The sequence below is a fragment of the Hydra vulgaris genome, chromosome 14, assembly GCF_038396675.1.
Source record: "Hydra vulgaris chromosome 14, alternate assembly HydraT2T_AEP".
Taxonomy (NCBI): Eukaryota; Metazoa; Cnidaria; class Hydrozoa; order Anthoathecata; family Hydridae; genus Hydra; species Hydra vulgaris.
In genome coordinates, this window is record NC_088933.1 from 23975001 (window position 1) to 23998748 (window position 23748).

General features: G+C 26.5%; 1 protein-coding gene across 4 annotated transcripts in view; it reads right to left on the minus strand.

Annotated features, from left to right (window-relative positions):
* Window positions 1-17355, minus strand: part of LOC100202527 (lysine-specific demethylase 7B) — a 67809-nt gene extending 50454 nt beyond the window's left edge. For 2 of the 4 annotated variants that reach the window (XM_065818238.1, XM_065818240.1), the window contains exons 1-6: window positions 17180-17355; window positions 17017-17102; window positions 2544-2594; window positions 2195-2253; window positions 1142-1200; window positions 1-149 (exon numbers count right to left, since the gene is read on the minus strand). The exon at window positions 1-149 is cut by the window's left edge and continues 15 nt beyond it. In XM_065818238.1, the coding sequence (XP_065674310.1) occupies window positions 1-149; window positions 1142-1200; window positions 2195-2253; window positions 2544-2594; window positions 17017-17102; window positions 17180-17274 (499 nt within the window). In that variant the 5' untranslated portion in view covers window positions 17275-17355. The remainder of the gene's footprint in view (window positions 150-1141; window positions 1201-2194; window positions 2254-2543; window positions 2595-17016; window positions 17103-17179) is intronic. The other 2 variants (XM_065818241.1, XM_065818239.1) reach the window with 1 other exon arrangement.
* Between the last annotated feature and the right edge of the window lie 6393 nt (window positions 17356-23748).

Below are 23748 nucleotides of genomic sequence, written 5' to 3' on the forward strand. Positions count from 1 at the left end.
CATCGTAAACAGTGAAGTTTGAAGGAGGGACAACAAGACCAAGCCCAGTTTTTTCTTTTACAAGAATAGGAACATCAAAGCCATGCTGCTGCAAATAGTTGACATCAAAGGAATTACCATTGTTTAAAAATCGAATGACATTTTTGCAACTTAAATCAAACAAAAAATTTGTTAAAAATATAAACTGTTTACTTGATTTTTATGTTAAATCATAATATAAATTTAATATTATTATTTTCAACTTGGATTTCTTCACAAACACATCACTATAGACATTAAAATCATACTTATTATGCTGAAGATTAAAAAAAAAATTTTAATAAAAAAATACTTTGATTTGTTTCAAAAACTTAAAAATAAATAATGAAAATATAGCAAAGATATTAGAAAAAAATTTTTTTTTTCTTATTCTTTTCAATTTAAAAGTTCGATAAAATAAGAAAAAATTAATTTAAACAAAAACTGCGTATTTAGGTCTGTATGGTACTAATATATTCTATCCATTTAAATTTTTGTTTAAATGTTTATACCTTATCCATTCATGATAAAAATAATAATAAAAAAAAATTCCTTTGTTCAATATTTTGTCTTTTCAACAAACTAAGGATAACACTGAACCGCAGCAACATCATAAAACCTAATTACTAAATGTGCAATTTTTAGTTGTTTATTATCACCCTGAAAAAAAACCAAGCCACCTCATTGGTCCAACTTAAGCGATTAAATACTCTAAAGTATGGCATTTAGCCAGTACTCTATTATCTAAAGAGTTGTTCCATTATAAAATTAACATAATTCAAATATATCCTACACAATTAATCATGTCTCTATATTTTATACTGAGTTTTATATATCTTGTAGCAAAAAAAAAAACTGATTGTTAATTACCTAAGCCATTCTGTAAAACCACTTATCATTAATCATGATGCACTGTGATATGACATTTATTATTTAACTATATAGTAACATAACATTAATTAGTAAAACTTTATTATACATGTCATTTGTTACAATAAAGTGAACTAATGTTATGTAAATATAAAGTTTTGTAAAATAATGTCATGTTACAACAAAGTTTAACTAATAAATACCATGTTAGCAAACAGTTATTGTTTATTAAATTAATTTATAAAATACTTACTCAATAAATTTTTTTGTTTTCAGCTGGCGTATAAACATGACTGACCCTGCAGAGATTTGCTAAAACATAAAATATATATATATATATATATATATATATATATATATATATATATATATATATATATATATATATATAATAAAACTAAATATTATTTCAAACAATAGATAGAAAGATTATTACATGTTAAACTTTGATTATTTTTTGAAATTTTCACAATAACTATATTCTGTTAAATATCTATTATAATTATACTATGTTAAATATTAATTATTATTATATTGTGTTAAATATTTATTATAACTATATTGCATTAAATATTAATTATAATTATATTGTCTTAAATATTGCATAAAATATTAATTATAATTATATTGTGTTAAATATTTATTTTAACTATATTGCGTTAAATATTTATTATAATTATATTATGTTAAATATTTATTATAATTATATTGTGTTGAATATTTATTATAATTATAATACAATTTGTGTGTGTGTATGTATATATATATATATATATATATATATATATATATATATATATATATATATATATATATATATATATATTATATTTAGGTAATCAAATTATACTTGGTATTAATATCACTTATTATACTAACTACTTGGTACTAATATCATTTAACCTATTATAGATAACATAATTATATAGGAAAATTAATTATTTAGGACATCAGGTGATCAATTTATAATAAAATTAATTAATGTAATAAAATTAGTTTATAAGATTTGAACAATACAGTCTTTTTTCTGCTTTAAATTTTAACCAGAAAAAATGAAAAAATTTAGTTAATTGTAAAAAATTCTAAATCTAAAATAAATACAAAAAAAAAAAAAACACAAGATACTTTATATAGTATAAATATAGCAGCAACACTTCTTTTTTAAACATTTAAAAAAAAAATTCAAAATAAAATAAAAATGATTTAAAAAATCATAAAAAAAAAACACACACACAAATTTATTTAAACTAATTTTATAATAAGTTTTCATATTAGTTATTACTATAAATAGTAAAAAATAAATTACCTTTGTTCCTTCATGTATTTCTTTGTAATTATGTTGACTGACATTTCGTCGTTTTTTCACTGTAATAAAAAATGACAGTTAGTGCCTAACGTTATTTCAGATACATTTTTAACTTGAGAATATTGATTGGGTTGTGGAAAGTATTATAAAATTTAATATATAAACTACATACATGTAAAAAATGAAAAAATAATAAGTATATAATTTATCAGTTACAAAACAAATACTCACAGGGTATGTATTATACTAAAACATTTTTAAAAAGGTGGTAGCAGAGGAGGTAGGACATTAAAAAAAAACTTTGTTATATATACTTTTTAAATAATAGGACATTAATATTGCAACTCACCCTTCGCATCAATTACAACACCATTTTCATATGTAGCATCGACAAACGAGTCTACGTTATGAAAAATATTTAATGCCATTTTAAATATTAAATATTAAAATTTTGATTTTTTTGTATGAATTACTTAATTTTCTGTAAATTGAACAAATATACAAATAAATGCTTTAACATTGAGAAAACTACAGCAATCAATGAAGATGCTGTGTCAACAGTGTTATTGTCATAAATCAGACGTCAACAAAAATTATAAAAATATTTATTACAAAATACTTTATATTGCATTTGTATGTTGTGATTTGTATATTTTATTTGTTTATGCAAGCACTTTTACTTTTAATAAATACTTTTTGGTATTAAAAATTTATTAACTTTAAAAAAAAAACTTTTTAATTTTGAAAATACTTTAAAAATAACTAAAAAAAAACTCAAACTAAAACAAACACCAAATTGTCTCATAAACTAAAAGTTTTAAAAGGTGACTATTGATACAAGCATCTAGATAAAGCAAACTTTGGTGATGCTTGTAATAAAGTAGACCAAGTAATATAGCTGATGACAATAGTATTCTACAAAATATTGATCTATCTTTGAAGTTAACGTTCGTAATACAAATGATAATGGTTATGTAACTAATGATAGTAGTGATGTAGATCATAACAGCAAAGTAAGTAATACAGATGTTGATGGCAATGCAACTGATAATGACGGTAAAGTATGTGATGCAGATAATGATGACAATGTTATTAATATTGGTGACAATATCAAGAACATTGTCATAAAACCCTAGTATTTCTATTTGTTTCAAAAAACTAGAAGAATAAAACATTTAATTTATGTAATAAAATAAAGAATTATATTATAATATATTATATTTATATTATAATATATGTTACTTTTATACAAATTTATTATTTTTTATACTTTTAAATGTTGAATTTGATAATTTCAAAAATTTTTTGTGGTGATTCAACGCTTATAGCCTAACTACTCCCCATCAAAAAAGCAGTAAGAAAGGGAAGGAAATGTTTATTTGTGCTAATCCCAGCTATATAATAATCAACAATTGTAAATACATTTTTTATGAAAGGTGAGTTGCAAAACAACTATATTAACTATTAACATCTCATGACAATTTATTTGTCACAATCATATGTCAAACAGTTTTTAATAATTATCTTTGATACCCTTAACCTAATTTCTAAAGTAACAACTACTGGATTTCATATATATATATATATATATATATATATATATATATATATATATATATATATATATATATATATATATATATATATATATATATATATATATATATATATATATATATATATATATATATATATATATATATATTTTAATTATTCACCTCCCCAAGGCCGAGACGGCCACTACAGTCGAGGAGGCTACTTTTTTTTGTCGTTACAACCCTCTCTCAACTCTATAACTCCGAAACACGAACCTTGACGAACAAGGCCGCTGTGCGGAGAAACAAGTTGAGCGCGGTACTACCAGGGACGTGGTGGGGATCGAACCCGAAACTTCTCGCTTATGAGGCGAGCGCTCTACCACTACACCACTACCGCATATATATATATATATATATATATATATATATATATATATATATATATATATATATATAATGTCATCAATGATGGTTTCAAGTTTTGTTTTCTAGTTCCAAGGCTATATATATATATATATATATATATATATATATATATATATATATATATATATATATATATATATATATATATATATATATATATATATCAGGGATGCGAAGTCCGGAGTCGGAGTCCATGGAGTCCCTATTTTAGCCCGGAGTCCGTCCTAAAATTTTTATGGACTCCGTCTTAGGAATCCATAAAAATTTTAGGACTCCGGGACTCTTTTTTTTTTAAAAAATTAATAATATGCCTTAAAAAGACCTTGTTACAAAGCACTAAAAAAGAGCATTTGACCGGGAGGCTAACCATCTGTTTTGCCGATTTTATTTATTTGGCCAGATTGAGTATCGGTTCGAATGTCGCGCCTTGTTAAGAAGCGTTACGCAGCTCGCATTTTACGTGCGAAATGGCCATTTGCCTACCCGTTCAGTAGTTTTACGTTAAACCAAAACTTTTATTGTTTAGAATATTTAAATTATCTTTTGATATTGTTTATGCGACGTTTATTCAGAAAATATAAAATGAAAGCATTTTGCCGCAATTGTGATCTAATAGGTTTTTTGTTAAAGAAACAGTTTGTTTAATAATTTTTTTTTTGTTAAAATTAGTTAAAGAAAATAAAGTGTTTTAAGTTTAAATTTTTCATCATATTTCATTATAAGTTTTATATTTCTATATATATAAAACTACTAATGAAACCCTTAATGTTTGTTTTATTTTTTTTTTATCCCATTAAGAAAGTACTTATGATGAACTGTTTATTAAAGTATTTCCTTGTCATCAATTGTCTAGACCCAGGGGCGATTTCACAGGTTGTATGGAAAGGGGGTTGTTGCCCCCTCCTCTAAAAAGAGAGGGAGTTAACATTTCACTTACAGTTCAATATTTTTTATAAGACATTCGTCGCTTTTGAAGGACTCACCCTCCTCGTTTTACTCAAAAAATCGCTAGACCTGTAGGTAATAATATGTTTGAGAATTTATTTGCTCAAATTTTTTCGATATGTACCAAATTTAAAAATAAATGATATTTTAGTTTAGAAGTTTATTTTTTTGCTTAAGTGATTCCGTTATTATTAAATTTTTAGATTTATCATAGAAAGAACGTCGATTAGAAATGATGAACTAGTTTATGAGCAGTAAAGGAATATTTTACCAAAGCAAAGTTTTTTAAAAATAATTGTCGATTGAATTTGTGCTTTGTTTAAGTACTGTTTAAAACTGTTAAGTAGTGTGAAACTATAATTATAAATAGATAAAACTTGTAACTACTTTTATTAAGAAAAAAATTGTTTCTTTTAATTTAAACCCAAAATGTTGTTTATTTTAATAATGCTTACTGAAAAATTGCCATAAAAGCGGTATGGTTTAGATACGAAAAGCTATCAAATTTAACTCACAAATTAATTATATATTATTGCTGTTTACTCGTGAGCAACAATCTTGACTAGTAATGGCCGCTTACTATGTATCAGATACGATCTACAGACATTTCATCGTACAAATAAAATGTTGAATGGATGTAAAGTAGTATGCTTCAAATGTCTTGTACCCAAAAAAAGTAAAAGTAATGAGTTATGCGGTAAAGAAATTACATGTGCTGCAAAAGCTCGCATTAGCAACCTTACACGACATTTATCTAGAAAACACGCGGAGCTCGTCATTACGTTAGAAAAAGAAAAATTTGAAAAACAATTAGAAGAAAAGAATAAGAAGCAAAAATATACAGCCATCAAAGGCAGCACTTCACAGCAATCCATATTAAAGTGTTTTGTACCACAGCAAATTAATTTGTATATAGCAAAAGATGAGTTTTTAAACCTTAACCAGCTGGTTTTGATTGAAGGTCTTTCATTCCAGGTTCAAATTATTTTTTCGTTAATATTTATTAAGTAATTTCAAAAAAAATCTAAAAAATTATATGTTATTTTGCCATTTTTTAATAAAAATGTATTATTCTAAAAACAATTTCTATAGGCGTTTGATCGGGAACCTATTCAAAAGCTTTGTGGAAAAGTTGCATCTCATTTTGGATTTAAAATGAATAGAGATAATATGAGAATTCAAATTAGTGATCTTGCCAAAAAGCATCGCAAACAAATCAAAAACAAATGATCGGAAATGCTAATTTATTTAAAAGTCGATTCTACATCTAGGCATATGCGCCACTACCTCGAAATAAATGTGCAATACTCAAACAATGATGAAATTGTTGTCATCAATCTTGGCACTATCGATACGAAAGGAAAACAAACGGCGGAATACACTAAAAAAATTATTGAGAAGTGTTTAGATGAGTTTGGAATCAATAAAATTATTATTTTAGGCCTCAGTGTTGACGCAGTGAGTAACACATATTTTAAAATTCACCTATATTTTTTTAAAATGAAGAACATTGTATATTAAATTGATATTAAAATTAATATTTTAAATAAAAACATTTAAAAAATAAACTATTCACTAAATTTTCAATTAACTATTGAAATCATAATTAATATATTTAGGTGAATATAAAGTTGGTGCGTGACTTCGGGATCAGCGCCATTGAGGAAATCGAAGATGACGAAAGCGATCTTTCAGTTGAAACTGATGAGTTTGACGAAGATGGTCAAAATAAAGCAATGCGGCAGCAGCCTTGGCAAGTGGAGTTGCCGGTAGAATAAATGTTATACATCTTCAAAGATGTGCTGCCACACTTTACAGCTAGCCATGAATGATGCATTGAAGATGCCCACAATAAAAAAATTCCTCAGCCATGCAAGAGAAGTTGTCAAAACTGCGAGAAATTCTAAATGGATTGACTTCTTCAGAGACCAAGCTCCACATCTTGTTCCAATACTAGATCAGGCTACCCGTAGGTCTAGCCAGTTCAATATGATCGAGAGGCTAATTCAGGTAAGTTATAGTTTATAACTTCTAAGTTTTAATTAAAGTGTATAAACCGGTTTTTCAATCGCTATAGTATAAATCCAATTAGTTCATGACATTTACATTATTTAATAACTTGTAAAATTTAGTTTATGTAAATATTTCTTTTATAATCCTCTTTACTTAACTAGTTAAAAACGTAATACATATATTTAATGAGTTCTTCTGTTCTGTTAGATTCGACCAGTAATTCAAAAAAAAAAGAAGCTCCTAAAGAATTTAATGTGCAACCATATTTTTGGGGGATGTGGGCAGAACTGAGAGATGTATTGCATATAGCACGCGATCTAACTATCCGTCTTCAGCGTGAAAATATTACCGCAGGTGAATTCCTTCTTGATTGGAATTCAATAAAGTGTGACCTAGAAGGGAAAGACAGTGACTTAGCTAGAGATTTCAAAATAGGAATGAATAATAGAGAAAGCGCACTACGCGAAAATTCGTTGTTTTTTGCAGCAGTTTACGTGGATATTAGGCATGGCTGTATGCTAACAGCGACTGAAGATAAGGTTGTTTTTTATTTATCAAAATGCATTTATATATATAGTTTTGAATATTTAACTTTAAAAAATACATATTTAAAAACTTATTAATATTTCTATAGATAGCTGCAGCTGATGGACTTTGGAAAATTAATTACAAACTGATTCAACTGGCTAATAAAAATAAGAATGATGAACTTGACAAAATTAAAAATGCAGTAGCGCGCAACTCTTTTTCAGTTCATGTTGCCGAATCTAGTTCAGAAAACGAAGAGGAAGCTTCACCAGTCGCAAAGCGACGACCAAATTTATTTATGCTATGTGAACGGAGATGTGAAAAGAATTGTTCAAAAGAACAAATGCAGGTTCAACTAGACGTAATTGAAACGGAGTTTTGACAAGCTCTAAAAACAATTCCGGAAATTCGATCAATGTTTAAAGATACCTCCTCCAACTTAGACAACTTTATAAAACTTAACCCATTTAAAGCAATTAAACAGTTCCCTGAGGTTTTACGGAATGCTTGCCGAGTCGCTTTGTCGCTACCCATATCCCAAATCAGTGTTGAGCAACTGTTTTAAGTTTTAAAGCACATGACACCAGATTATCGTAGTCGATTTACATCTGAGTTAATTGACGATATGCTTTTTTTACAAACAAACAAGTTTTTTATTTGAATAATTTTTGACAATGTAGATATTGTAATACTTTGTTCTTGTAACTTTATAATTTAGAGTGTAATTAACGTAAATAAACATTTAAATCTTTTTATAATTCTATGATCATATGTTTTCAAATAAACTGAGAAATTGAGAATTCTGTGCATGCAGCAATACAAAATAAATAAAAGTTATCTTTGGAGTTGTATTATTCTTATTAAGCAGTGGTTGCGCTCGGCTGCATAAACCCACGGATCCCTTATTTTTCCTAAAAATTAAGGGAACCGTGGTTCAAACCCACCTTTGGGCAAGTTTTGCGACATCGGTTAGGAAGGAGGAGTGAATTTCTGTTAATTGCTTTTCTGCGGTGCTCTGCGATAAGACCGAATAGACTACTTAGGGAACCAAAAATACATATATTTATGTATATATATATATATATATATATATATATATATATATATATATATATATATATATATGTATATATATATATATATATATATATATATACATATATACGTAAAATACACTAACATAATTTAAATATGTGTATATATATATATATATATATATATATATATATATATATATATATATATATATATATATATATATATATATATATATATATATATATATATATATATATATATATATATATATATATATATATATATATATGTATATATTATTCATAATAAAAATATTACTGGTACCCTATCACTTTTCTGGCATTTATACATAAAAACTCCAGATAATAAAAATCCTTATTTAATTTAAGATAGAAAAAAAAAAATTCGGAGTCCGGAGTCCAAGGAGTCCATGATTTTTGAGCATGGAGTCCGGAGTCCCAATGTTATCAATGATGGTTTCAAATTTTGTTTTTTAATTCCAAGGCTATATATATATATATATATATACATATGTATATATATATATGTATATATACATATATATACATGTATAAACTTATACATATATATACTAGAGTGTACCAAAAAACAACATTTTTGAAAAATATAAGCTGCCACCCCCTTAATGTGTTCTATATGATAAAAAAACACTGGTTTTAAAATTTTTTTGAGTTAAAATATTTTTAGGGGTCCCTCAAAACCTTTGAAAATACAACAAGTTCCTAAAATTATCAAAAAAAATATGATAACTATATTATATAAAAACAAATATGTTAGACTTAACAGCATTAAAAATGAAGTTTTAACTAAAAAAGAAAAACATGCATCTTAATAAGTTTTTTTTTACAATATTTTTTTTCAATAGAGTTTTTTATAATATAATTATCATTATTGAAATTTTCATATGATTATGCTTCATTTGAGACCCAACATTATACACTTTTGAAGAATTTTTTTAGAACACATTAAGGGGGTGGCAGCATATATTTTTCAAAAATGTTGTTTTTTGGGACACCCTAATATATATAAATTGTGGCAATTACACTTAACAAAGTTTACTATTTATTATACAGCGTTCTTTTGTTGATAAATGTTAAAATGTAGTATGTAGCTGTGCAATGCTAGACAGTTACTCTCCCAGTTTGATGAAAAGGCTACGTTGACTTTTTAACTTTTTATTAATTGTGTTTGATCTCTTTTAGCACTAATTCTTATATATCTTGTTTCAAAGAATAAATTTTTATTTAATTATTTTTTTTGTTATTGCTTTGAACAAATAATAATTACAATGTTAACGTGATTAAATAATGGTTAACAGTTCTAGTTTTTCTAAGCTAAATTTTTTTGTTTGTTGTTGTCAAGTCAAATTTTAAAATTTTTTAAAGTTCTAAAATGAATTAACATTTAAAGCGCTATTTGAAATTCTGTTAAGTTTCAATTTCCAATTCACCTTCCGATGCAAAATAATATTATAAGATAAATAAGCAAATGCTTTTTTAAAATAGTAAATATTCTACTTTATTAATTAGAAGAAACAACTTCAAAACTTTCCATTCATTGTTTGTACAAAACCAAAAATGGTGTTCTATTTAATTTAATTTAAACTGCGACATTCTTTAATACTACAAATGATGCTGTTTTACTTTGATTAAAAAAATCCAGGTTTAAAATAGAAATTAAAAAAAAATGATTTTAACTTTACTGTTGAGTAAACAAATATACAGACACATACATACATACTAGGCTTTCTCACTTCCTGTAAATTTTGCAACTCAGGATTCCCAGTATATAACTTTCTTATCCTGGAAATTCCTGGGATCCTGGGATAATTGCTAATTTAACTGAAATCATAATAAGTAACAAACAATTTTAAGCACACATTTATATTAGCACACTAATTTAAATTATTTTTTGAATTAAAAAACTGCTTTAAAAAGCATAAACGACTAATTGATTTATCACTTAAGCAAGAACAAATTTTTTTTGTAAATAGTCCCACCACAAAAAAAGCTCTTTCTGATTCTGATGTTGGCTTGATGATTATTAATGTTAAGTATATGTTGTTAAAACTTTTGTTATGCTTTCCAGTTTCCTTGAAAATATTAAACTCTTTTATGAAGTGTTGTAAACATTTTTCAGAGCTTTTATTTTTACTTGTTTGATATTACAAATAGTAGCAACTTTTCTTCAACCTTTTCTTCTGAGCTTTCTTCAAGAGTCAAACTATAATTTTCTATTACACAAATTGAAGCAGTTTATTAGCAACAAAATTATTTTTCTCTACCTAATTACTTAAGATGAATATCAATACACCTGCATCAAGCACTGCTTTTGATGAGCTTTTCAACTTTTATTGATTGTAGCAAAATTGTTATTGTGTTTATTATCGCATATTCTTCTTTAGAAATATTTCTTTCTAAATTGATCATTGATTTTAATATACATTTTTTTTAACTATAAGTCATTTTTTCTAGGATTGCAACAAAAAAATATTCCACCATGTTTTTATATCCAATGTCAGCTAAAGAATTTTATGAAACATACATTTTGCAAACATTTGTAATATTTCTTTTTTAAGAGGTAATTTGCAGGACATTTAAACAACTTTTTAAACCTTCTAAATATATTTGGCAACTAAAAGAAAAAAATATTAATTTTAAATTAAACTGGTCTATCCTAAAAACTGTGCCTGCCTATAAAAACATTTCTAAAAAATGTTTACAAGAAAAATTTGAAATTATTACTCATTTAGATCAAGAAAACTTACTGAACAAAAAATCAGAAATAATTTCTAAATGCAGACATGAAAATAAGTTCCTTTTAAAAAATTATAAAAACAAATGACTAGTCCAAATTTATCCTAATTCTAAAGAATTCTTTTCATGATTTTTTAATTATGCAATGTAGTTGATGCAACTTCCTGGTTGCAAAATACTACAGTTATTACATAATTAATTATAACAATTCCCAACATCCTGTGAAATAATTTTTCTATAATTAGAAATTTTTTTTATGTTTAGACATTCTTCCTGATGAACCTACTGATGGTGAAACACTGTGTAGAAGAAAGAAAAAATTAGATAAGTGTTTTTACTAATTTATATATATATATATATATATATATATATATATATATATATATATATATATATATATATATATATATATATAAATATATAAATATATATATATATATATATATATATATATATATATATATATATATATATATATATATATATATATATATATAAACACACACAAATGGAGAGTTGTATGCAAATATAAGATCATTGATGACATCTTAGTGAAATTCTGCGAGGGCTTTAGTACATCAACTGAGGTTATAGGTTAGAGAAGAAGAAATTTAAATAAAAAGATATGGCCAAATAAATTAACTTCTTTCTATTTGTTCTTTGTCCGGATTTAAGTTGGCAAAATATATTAGGACAGTGTCAATCTAAATCTGATGTTGTATGAGAATGGTGCATTTTATAAATAATATATACAAACTAGCTGGAGTTACCCAGCGTTGCCCGGGCCAATATTTAAACTGGCTTACCTGATATCTGTACACAAAAATGGGCCCAAAAAATGGTCCCCCCTGACCCCGGGGTCAGGGGGGCCTATTTTTGGGCCCCCTTGACCCCGGGGATCGGGGTACGGGGTCAAAACCCAGCTAAGAACCTTCTCCCCCTCGAGGACTACCCCCATGCCAAATTTCATCGAGATCGGTCCGGCGGTTTGGATTTCTATAGAGAACAAACAAACAAACACACACACAAACACACATTGGCCATTATATATATTAAGATTAAGATAAGATTAAGAAGATAAGATAAGATTAAGATTAAGATTAAGATAAGATAAGAAGATAAGATAGCTGGAGTTACCCGGCGTACAAACAAACAAACAAACAAACAAACAAACACACACACAAACACACATTGGCCATTATATATATTAAGATTAAGATAAGATTAAGAAGATAAGATAAGATTAAGATTAAGATTAAGATAAGATAAGAAGATAAGATAGCTGGAGTTACCCGGCGTTGCCCGGGCCAATATTTAAACTGGCTTACCTGATATCTGTACACAAAAATGGGCCCAAAAATGGGTCCAAAAAATGGTCCCCCCTGACCCTGGGGTCAGGGGACCTATTTTTGGGCCCCCTTGACCCCGGGGATCGGGGTACGGGGTCAAAACCCAGCTAAGAACCTTCTCCCCCTCGAGGACTACCCCCATGCCAAATTTCATCGAGATCGGTCCGGCGGTTTGGATTTCTATAGAGAACAAACAAACAAACACACACACAAACACACATTGCCCTTTATATATATTATTAAGATAAGATAAACAATATAACTGGATTTACAGGATTTTACTATCATAGTCATAGTATTCCCAAATCCTTTTAAATCCCAAAAAAATCCCAAAAAAACTTTAAAGTAGAAAAAAAAAAGGCATATTAAACCTTATACAGACTGGAATAGGTTTGCCAATAAATGAAACAGTGCAACTACATTCAGGGTTTGGATTTTAAAAACTACAGACTTGTGACTACAAAACTACAATTCTGACCTTTAACTAAAAAGCTACTTCTAAAGTTCTACACTTAAAAACTTCAATAGAAAAATAAATTTAAGAAAAGACATTTCAATAATAAAATAGATCTAATGTAAAATGCTTTCACTTTAGACAAGCTCTAAGTAAGCACAAGTGGACAAGAGAGTAGCAAAAGTGCAAATGGTAAAATGGTTGAAGTAGTATTACTTGTAAAATGATACATATAGTCATACTGGCAGAGTGGTTGAAATAGTTGTACTGATAAAGTGGTTGAAATAGTTGTAATGGTAGAAGTCATAAAAAAAAAAAAATACTTTCTAAATAAATTATAAATGTAAATAAGATATTAACTATAAAAATAATCAATTTTAATGCTTTTTGTTTTAAGATTTCTACTAAATATCTAATTATATAAATATTTATAATGCTTAATGTCCAACACAGATTTCAGCAGTAAAAGTAACAAACAATTACTGCTTCAAGCTTTACAAAGCTTATTTAAAATTACATATATTTCTTGAGTATAACATTAGTTGATTCTTTTACATTTATTTTCTCGAATAAGAATGTAACATTTTTAATGACAAGTAATTTTTATAAATTTAAACACATAAATTTTAAAGTGACTCATACGTTAAAAAGACATAAAAACAATAAAAAATAAAAAATTTGCCTTTTATCTTACTTGAAATTTTTTCTAAATTTAAAAAAATATATACTTTAAATACATTTAAATTTAGTATTATAAGTAAAAGTTAGCTTTTTGAGGTTCAGTTTTTTGAGCTTTTTATTCAGTACCCTAGTGCACACACTATTTTGTATTTAAATATTTAGGTTGCAAAAGCAATAGGGTACCGAATAGATTTTTTTGTTGCATTTTTTTTGAAACGCATATTTCAGTATTGGGGTAACATTGACAGGAATGCTTAAGTCACCCCAAGATCTGAAGAATCTTTCACAATCACATGATATGGAATCAAACAAAGTAAACTCTAAATTAAAAGTGTAATTTAAAAAAAAGAAAAGAAATGTACCAATACATCAAATGTCAACAGATCAAAAAACTGACACTTGCAAAAAGTTAAAATCCACACCCAATAATTTTGCATAATATTGGTATAAATAATCACAGCATTGTGGGATTTTGCCGTAATCAGATATTGAGCCATTAATGTTATGTAGAGCTTAATAGTTTGACAATTCTTAAAGAAAAAATTTTAAATCATAAACTAACATGCTTTTTTACATTTTTAAGTAGACACTATCAGAACTGAAGCTAATTGATATCTTTCAAAAAATAATATAACATTACATTTTTTATTGCAATTTTATAACTTTTTAATGTTGCTTATTTTTAAAACGAAAATGTAGGTTGGTGCTAATATATATTAATAATGTTTTCTCTATTTTGTTAATCAATATTTCAATGACAATGTTACCCCTCATGATGTAACTTTAATATTTACAGCATAAAACATACTACTGTCAATGTTACCCCATACAGTTGACAGTTGAACCCCAACAACAAAATTAATCTATCAATAATATTAGATAACTAATTAAAATCTTCATCAGTTTATGGCAGCATTATCATTGGTAAATAAACATAGCATACCAAATATCTTTTTAGCATTACACAAAATTTGAAACAGATTTTCTTAAAAACTATAAAAGTAATTACAGTAGTCTTTCGCTTAATTGCGCAAATTGAAACAGGCACTGTGATGCGCAAATTAAAACAGGCACTGTGGTGGGCAATTAACTAGGAGTGCGCAAATAAGAAAAAGATAAGAAAAAATTTAGCAAACTAAATTATTAACTATATAAACAAATCTTTATTAAGAAATATATTATGCATGACAGAAAAAGTCATGAACTGTAGGCTGATATGCATTCTGCAGCTTTTCTTGTTTAATTTTCATAAATCTGAAATAATTCTGCCTTATTGAAGCAATTTTTGAGAGATGAAGGTTGAATTGATTTCCAAGCCAAATCGACATACTTAGCAGCCAAGAAGATGTGCGGGCTTCCCGTATTTCCCGTATTCTCCTGCTGCACCTCTTTTGCACAAAAAACTACTTTCTTTCAGACATTCCTTTGTATTTATATCGAGGATGTAATATGACAATATGTCTGAAAGATATCGATATTTATATCGCTTCTTGAGAACTGCAATAATCCCCATAGCACATGGTTGCTTCCAATTTGTGCAATTTGGAGGGAAGAAAACAGGGTATATAGAACAGGGTATTTTGTGAGATCCTGTTGCGTTGGAGCAAACAACTAAAGTCACTCTTTCTTTAGATTTTTTTTTACCTCTTATAGTTACTAAGCTTTCAGTAGGCATTAACAGAGAATATCTAGGCAGACTGAGTAAAGGTCCTCAAGTTGCTGAAGTAGAACAGGATCATCTTTGTCAACTTCAGCTCCTTCTCCAAAGAGATGCATCGATTTTAGGCCTCAACGACGATGAAAGTTTGCGAGCCATTGCCAAGAAGCTTTAAATTCTTCTTCTTTTATATTTAAATTTTGCGCTATTTTTTTTGCTTTCATAATTGCTAACGATGGAGGCACTTCAATCTTCGAACGACGCATTGCATCAATCCAAATATATAGCTCATTTTCTATTGCTTCAAATTTTCCAGACGATAATCAAAACACTTTTTTTCTACCTTTTTCTGTCATTAGTAAACTTCTTCTTTCTATTTGATCTCGATTATTCCAGAGAGATCGAATTGAATTTTCAGTTACATTATATTCTCTTGAAATCACTTGTTTGCTTGGCACATCACTTTTTTAAGTTTAGCTATAATTTCGACTCATTGATCTTCTTATCTTTTTCCTTTACTTTTAGCCATAAGAAGTAAGGACAAAAAAAGTTGGAATAAGAGAACTGTGAATAGACGGCTAAATTTAAAATGAAGTTTTTTTATCAAAGTTTTTTCAATGAGACTTGACTGATAAATCGTTAAAACTTATTATTATTTGTTAAAAACAAGATTCATCATTTACTTCGATTCGAATTCGAATTATTTATCTACTTACATTCTGATAAAATCATTATCTTAAAATATTTATGATAAAAACTAGTTTTTAACTTAACACAGGAAAATAATAGTTACGTTTTCTGATCTAATTACACTTTCAACAAAAATCTCACTAAAAAATTGAAACACAAATATTATGGGCCTAAACGCGCAATTAACTGGGTTAATTGTCTCTCTCATTCATAACCACATTCATAATTGGGTGCGCAATTAAGCGAGAGACTACTGTACTAATAAATTTTTTATCTATGCTTGTCAAAAATAAATTGAAGGACTCTAGTAGAATTACATAATATCATGACCATGTACCAAATAATTATCAAATATTTTAAATAATGTATCAAATGCTTTAAATAAGTTTAAATAAGTTTCTTTAAAAAAAAAGTAAAAATGATTAAAATAAAAAATATTTTTTATTTTAATCACTTCTATCTGCCATTTATGAAAATTTTCACCAAAAAATTCTGCTACAGTACCTTTGTTTGGCAACAATTTTCAAGTCAAAACTGATTTTTTTAAAGTTTAATAAGCATTCTTGCAGGTAAAAATGATTATACTTTTTATTCAAAACTATTTTAATAAATCCATTGTTAAAATGTAGAAGTTATTTTTTTTAACCTATGATCCATCTTATATATAAACTTTTTTTTAAATATAAATCAAGTTCAAAGGAAATGTTTTTTTTATTTAAAACTTACACACTAATGGTCCATGAACCAATTCACACTTAGTGCAGTGATATTCTTCAATATCTTGCGCTTGATACTCTTCTATTCCAACACAACTTTATTTAAGAATAAGTTAAATATCAATATGTTGTTTATCAATTATTAAGTTAAAAATATGCATAAATAAACTTACGACCCATGAAACCATTCACCACATTTTCCACATTCAATCATAAATTGCCCTTCCTCATACTCTTTATTGCAAACACAATACAACATTGATGTCATAACAAATATTTTTTCCCAACCAAGTGAGCGTATAGATTAATTAAAAAGTATAATATTTTGCTTTGTTTTAACTGTTTGCAAAAGAAAAATGAGATTAAAACTATTAAACTATTAAAAAGATAACTATTAAAAATCACACATACAAAAGTCTAAACAGGATTACAAATATCATTACAAGTAATGATTCCATTATTACAAGTAATGATTCCATTATTACAAGTAGTGATTCCAATAAAGATTCAAGAGCTACTTTGCTTACATACTTTTACATACATACATGTTTCAAACTTTTGACTCAGACTATGTATATAACTGATATATACATAGTCTGAATCAAAAGATTAAAACATTTTGAAAATTTGCAGAAAATATAACAGAATTAAATATATATACATATATATATATATATATATATATATATATATATATATATATATATATATATATATATATATATATATATATATATATATATATATATATATATATATATATATATATATATATATATATATACTTTTTTAGATTCAAAACTTTGAGAAATGTCATTATATAAATGCATAATTTTTATTTTGAACCCCTAAATTTGTTGCAGTCAAATTTAGGGGTTCAAAACTCCTAAATTTGACTATAAATCTTTTTAACCCTTAAATTTTTATGGGAACTTTAATTTTTATGGGAATATTATATTAATGATAGGAAAACTAAAAAAATAATGACAGAAAGATATGTTCAGATTGCTACTCCGTGTGAACTCCTTGTTCAGTAAAAGTGACTGCTATTGCTGCACATTTCAACATATATATCACATGGCTGCATTATAAAAACCTTAAAACTATATCATGAAACTGGTGGTTTTAAAAGCAAAACCCTGAACTAAAGTACCAAAGGTGACTATTCAACTAAAATACCAAAGGTGACTACTCAAAGTGTAGATAACTGCATTCATTTTAATTTTATGCAATTCATTATGCAAAAATGCATCTTTTCAGTTTGATTGTTGTTCTACAAATGTTTGGCATTTGTTTTGACAATGATACAACTTTCATTATTTGCTTTTGACTGTAAAAAATTGCTTTAAAATCATAATTTGGGATGCCATTAAAGCCAATCAAAATATTGGTTTATGCCTCCTTAAACTACAATAAATAGCCATGTTTACCTTAAAATACTTTGAAAAAAACTTAAAATATCCATGAAACACCCTTAAATTTGATGTTGTCCTGGCCTGGTAATTGATTTTCAAAAGTTTGATTAATTAATGATTTTTTAGTTGACTGTATTTACAATTTGACTGCTTTATTCTATTTTTTACTCTTCCCAGTATACTTATTATTCTTTTCAGAAATTAAATAATGCCCTTGACTCAAATATTTTTTTGTGTTGTTCTGCTATGGTGCAGAATTCAGATTAATCTTTTTAAAATATTAATCTGAGTTCAAACACGTATCTAACTTGTTTTCTAACTTGTGTACTTTCCGCATCCATATTTAATATATAGATCTGAAAGTGCATGTTAGACAATTATTAGGTTTTGGATTTAACTAATATATTTAGTTAATGGAAGGTAATTTTTTATAAAACGCCTAAAAAATAAACTTAAGTTCAGCACATAGATATTTTTTAAATAAAACTGTTTTTTAATAGTTTTTTTCAACTCTAAAGCAAAAAGTTTCAAGCTATTTTCAAACAAGTTTATAGCTATTTCACATCGCTTTGTTTAAAAACACATTTTAAATGTACAATAAACATATTCTGCACTTAGACTACATTGAATCATTCAATGTAGTTTAATTGTACCATTCAATTTGAATTTTACTAATACTCTGATAAATGACTCTCATCTATTTACTAAGTAAGTACATACTACTAATTCTCTTTTTATAAAAATATTTTTTTAATAACAAATTTTAAGAAGTTGTTTACAATCTCTTTGATTAACGGAACACCATTATGTTATTCAAAAGGAACGAAAGTAAGCATCACTTTCCGTCGGAGATTTTGTGAAGAACTAAATATTAAGGTGGAGCGATTTTCATAGCAAAAAAAAAGAGTTTAAAAACCAATATTACTGAGACACGAATCAACGTCTATTAATTATAAGATAAAAGTAAAAAATATTTTTTGATTTTGATGAGAGACCTTGAGGGTCCTCTTTGGAATTTAAATTCTTGACAGGTCCTAATATTTTTGAATTTTTTTTTTCTAAACCATATCAACCTTGGACTCAAAAAAAGCAGAAAAAAATGCTTGTTTCATAAATAATAATTTTATTAGAAAAAATTTTTAGTGAAAAAAACACTTGCAAAAATATACCTTAAAACCCCCGTTTTGTTGAGGACGGGGGTTTTTAATGAAAAAAACAACTCTACTTTTTTAATTTTATTTTTTAATAAAAACAAATATTATTTTCAAAATCAGCATATTATTTTGCTTCTTTTAAGTATCAAGTTGATATAGTTTAGAAATAAAAAATTTAAACAATATTAGGACCCATCAAAAATTTAGAATCCAAAGAGGAACCTCAAGAACTCATCTAAACTAAAAAAAAAAAGAGTAAGGTTCTTTTTTCAGCAAAAGATATTGATTTGCTGCTCAGGCAAATCAAATTTCAAAAATTTTCAAAATCGCTCCACCCTAATATATATATATACAGGCACGTAGGAAGGCACATATATATATACAGGCACATATATATATACAGGCACCTAATATATATATATACAGGCACGTAGGAACGAAAATTGTATTGGGGGGGGGGCGGAGGGAGCAATACTAAGAGAAAAAATAAAATCTCACAACTTTATGGAATACAAAAAATATAACTGCAGGGTATCATTATTATTAAAAGAACGCGGGAAACTTGCAGAAGACCAGATGGTCTTGTCATCAAGAAACCGCTTGTACTAGTAATATTTTTTGTATTTTTGTATTTACATGTTTCTAGTTTCACAAAATATAATGGTAGTTCATTTTATATTGGATTCACATATAATAAAATGTAAGATAATAAATAATTTATAAATGCTAGATTTTGTACACATAAATATATGATTAGACATAAATAAAATTATTTTTGATTTATATATTTTTTATATTAATATTTGTTATTGAAGTTTTTTTGGGATTTTCGTTTCAACGTTAATTTTGGCTCTAGTTTCAGTATTAGTTTAGTGTAAGTTCATATAATTGTTTATATTTAAAACGAATTTTTTTAGTAAGATTTTCAAACAATTTAGGTTATCTAATTTTGTAATTATGGCATTTCTGGATATCAGTTTATTATAGAGATATGAAATTGTGAAACGCGATAGTTTTGTTTTTCTAAACGGTATATTAAAGTTTCCTACTTCTCGAGTGTCATATCTATTTCTATTGCTTTTAAAGAAATCATTTGAGAAATGTGATGGGACAAGCCCGAGTTTATATTTCAGCATAAACAATAAGTTTTGATAAATGTTTATTCTATAGACGTTTAGTGCATTAAGGAGTTTTAACAAAGGTTCAGCATGAGTGAATTTGTCTTTTTTATAGACAATTCTAACGGCATGTTTTTGACATCGATAAAGTGATTTCAAATTGGATTTATTGGTACTTGCCCATGCTATATTACCATATGTATAATAGGTCTGTATAAATGAGAAATAAAGATGTTTTAGATTTTCTTGGGATAACATTGGTCTAGCTTTGTATAGCACGCCAATGTTTTTGGTTATTTTAGTATTTAAATAGTCAATGTGTGCTTTCCATGAAATATTTTCGTCAATTAGTAAACCTAGAAGTTTTGTTATTGAGGTTCCTTCAATATTTTTGTTTTCTATTTTTAGCAATGGTAATATATTAGGTATTTTTTTTTTTTTTGGTTGGGATGGAATAAAATGTAATTTGTTTTTTCTGTGTTTAAAGATAATTTATTAGATTTTAGCCAGATATTAAGTTTTTCAAGTTCGGTATTCGTTGTTTCAAAGAGTTCTTTAATAGACTGAGATGAATAAAATAAATTAGTATCATCTGCAAACATTATTACATCAAGTTCGTTTAAGACTTTCGGAAGATCGTTAATGTATATTAAGAACAATAAGGGAGCTAGAATGGAACCTTGGGGAACGCCACATTTAATCTTAAGCAATTTTGAACAGATATTTTCATCAGTGTTAACACATTGCTGTCTGTTTAGCAAAAAATTTTTAAACCAGAGTAATGCAACATTTTTTACGCCATATTTTTCCAATTTTTTGAGCAGGATAGCATGATCAACAGTATCGAATGCTTTCGATAAATCTATAAAGATTCCTAAAACAAATTCTTTATTAACAAATGAGTAGTTGATGCTATTTACAAGATCTACGATTGCATGTTTGGTTGCATGTTCGGTTGCATGTTGCTTTTGAAAGCCGAATTGTTTTGTATTTAAGATGTTGTTGTTTGTTATATATTGGTATAATTTATTAAAAATTATTCGTTCGAGGAGTTTTGAGAATACAAGAAGAATTGAGATTAGTCTATAATTGTTTAGTAAGTATGGTTCTCCAGTTTTATATATTGGTACAATTTTTGCAATTTTCAATTTCTCTGGAATGGTTCCTGTTGTAATTGAAGATTTAAATATTTCGAAGAGGGGTTTCTTTATTATCGGAAAGATACTCATTACAATATTGCTACAAATTTCATCAATTCCTGGTGCTTTGTTGATTTTTAAAGAGTTTTTTGCATTTTCGAGTTCTTCATAGCTTAATCCGTTGAAAGTTAGTTCCCTATTTAGATCAGTAAAATAATTTTCAAAGGAGTTAGTTGCGGTTTGAATTTTACACGCCATGTTAGGGCCAATATTTGCGAAGAAATTGTTGAATTGTTCGGCAATGGAGTTCTTATCGTTGTGTTCTATTTCATTTATAATAATTCTATCTGGTAAGCTGTTTGTTTTTATATACTTTTTTCCGATTATTTCTTTCATGATGTTCCATGTTTTTTTGGTATCTCCATTTGTTTTTTGAAGTAATTTAGAATAATAAACTTTTTTAGAATGTTTTCTGATTTTTTCGAAAAGATCTTTATATTGTTTATAAGTAGATAGGTTTTCTTCATTTCTGTTTTTCAAATATTTAATATATAGTCTTTGTTTAGTTTTTGAAGATTTTTTGATTCCGCTGGTGATCCATGGACAGCTCAAATGTTTTTCTTTCATTTTTTTTTCTTTGATTGGAAAATGATTATTATAGTGTTTTAGAAAAATATCTGTAAAAGTATTATATGCAGAGTTTGTGTTCCCAAGGTTACATTCTTGATACACTTTAACCCAATCTACTGCCAATAGTGCGTCTTTAAAACATTTAATATAATTTTTATTTATTTTTCTTTTATAAATTTTTTTTTTCGAGTTATTATTTATTTTTGTATCGTGTTTTATTGTAAAGTAAATTGGAAAATGATCTGTTATATCAATTTTTATTATTCCTGCTTTTAAGGAGGTATCTAGAAATGAGTTTGTTAGTATGTTATCTATAGCAGAAATAGTATTCGAGGTTACCCGTGTGGGTTTATTAATAATTGGTAAAATACAATGTTGAAACATGTTATCAAAAAATAATTTAGTGATCGGACACTCTTTGTATTTTAAAAAAATCTATGTTTAAGTCCCCGATACAGAACAACTTTTTTTGCTCCTTATTGGTTTTAAGAAAAATTTCTTCTAGATAATTAGAACATTTTTTAATATTACCTTAAGGTGGCCTTTAACAGGTAGAGACTATAATATTTTTAAATTTGGAGTTGATGATCTCTATTGTAAAGACCTTACTATCGGGGTTAGAAATAGAGTGATCTTTTCTCACTTTTATCACTTGATCATTCCGAACATAAGTTGCAATCCCTCCTCCTTTTTTGTATGCTTTCCTTTCAGAAGATAATAATTTATAATTTGGAATTTGAAAGTTAGAGTTATTTTGGATTGATTCATCAGAACACCAAGTTTTTGTTAGGCAAATCATACTGAATGAATAATTGCAATCAATTAGGAAATGTTTAAGTTTGTCAAAATTTTTATTTATGCTTTTTATATTTATGTGAATTACCGTAAAATTATTTTTATAAGCTTCAAGTTCAGTTTTGAAAGTTTCTGTTTCAAAATATCGAGAGATAAAATTATACATTTGAAAAATTTGCGTATCAGCGTCATTGAGTATATTATTCGCGGTTTCAAAGACATTAAAGCGCATCGTTTCATCGTTTTTTGGGTAAGTCAACTAGTAGTAGATCAAAAAAATTTTTCAAAGGAATTTACGCCAAAAATATGGATAACAAATAAGGTTATAAATAATAATTGAATCTAATATATATATATATATATATATATATATATATATATATATATATATATATATATATATATATATATATATATATATATATATATATATATATATATATATATATGATTGAATCTAATAACTTACTTCTGATGGATTTCGATCTTCT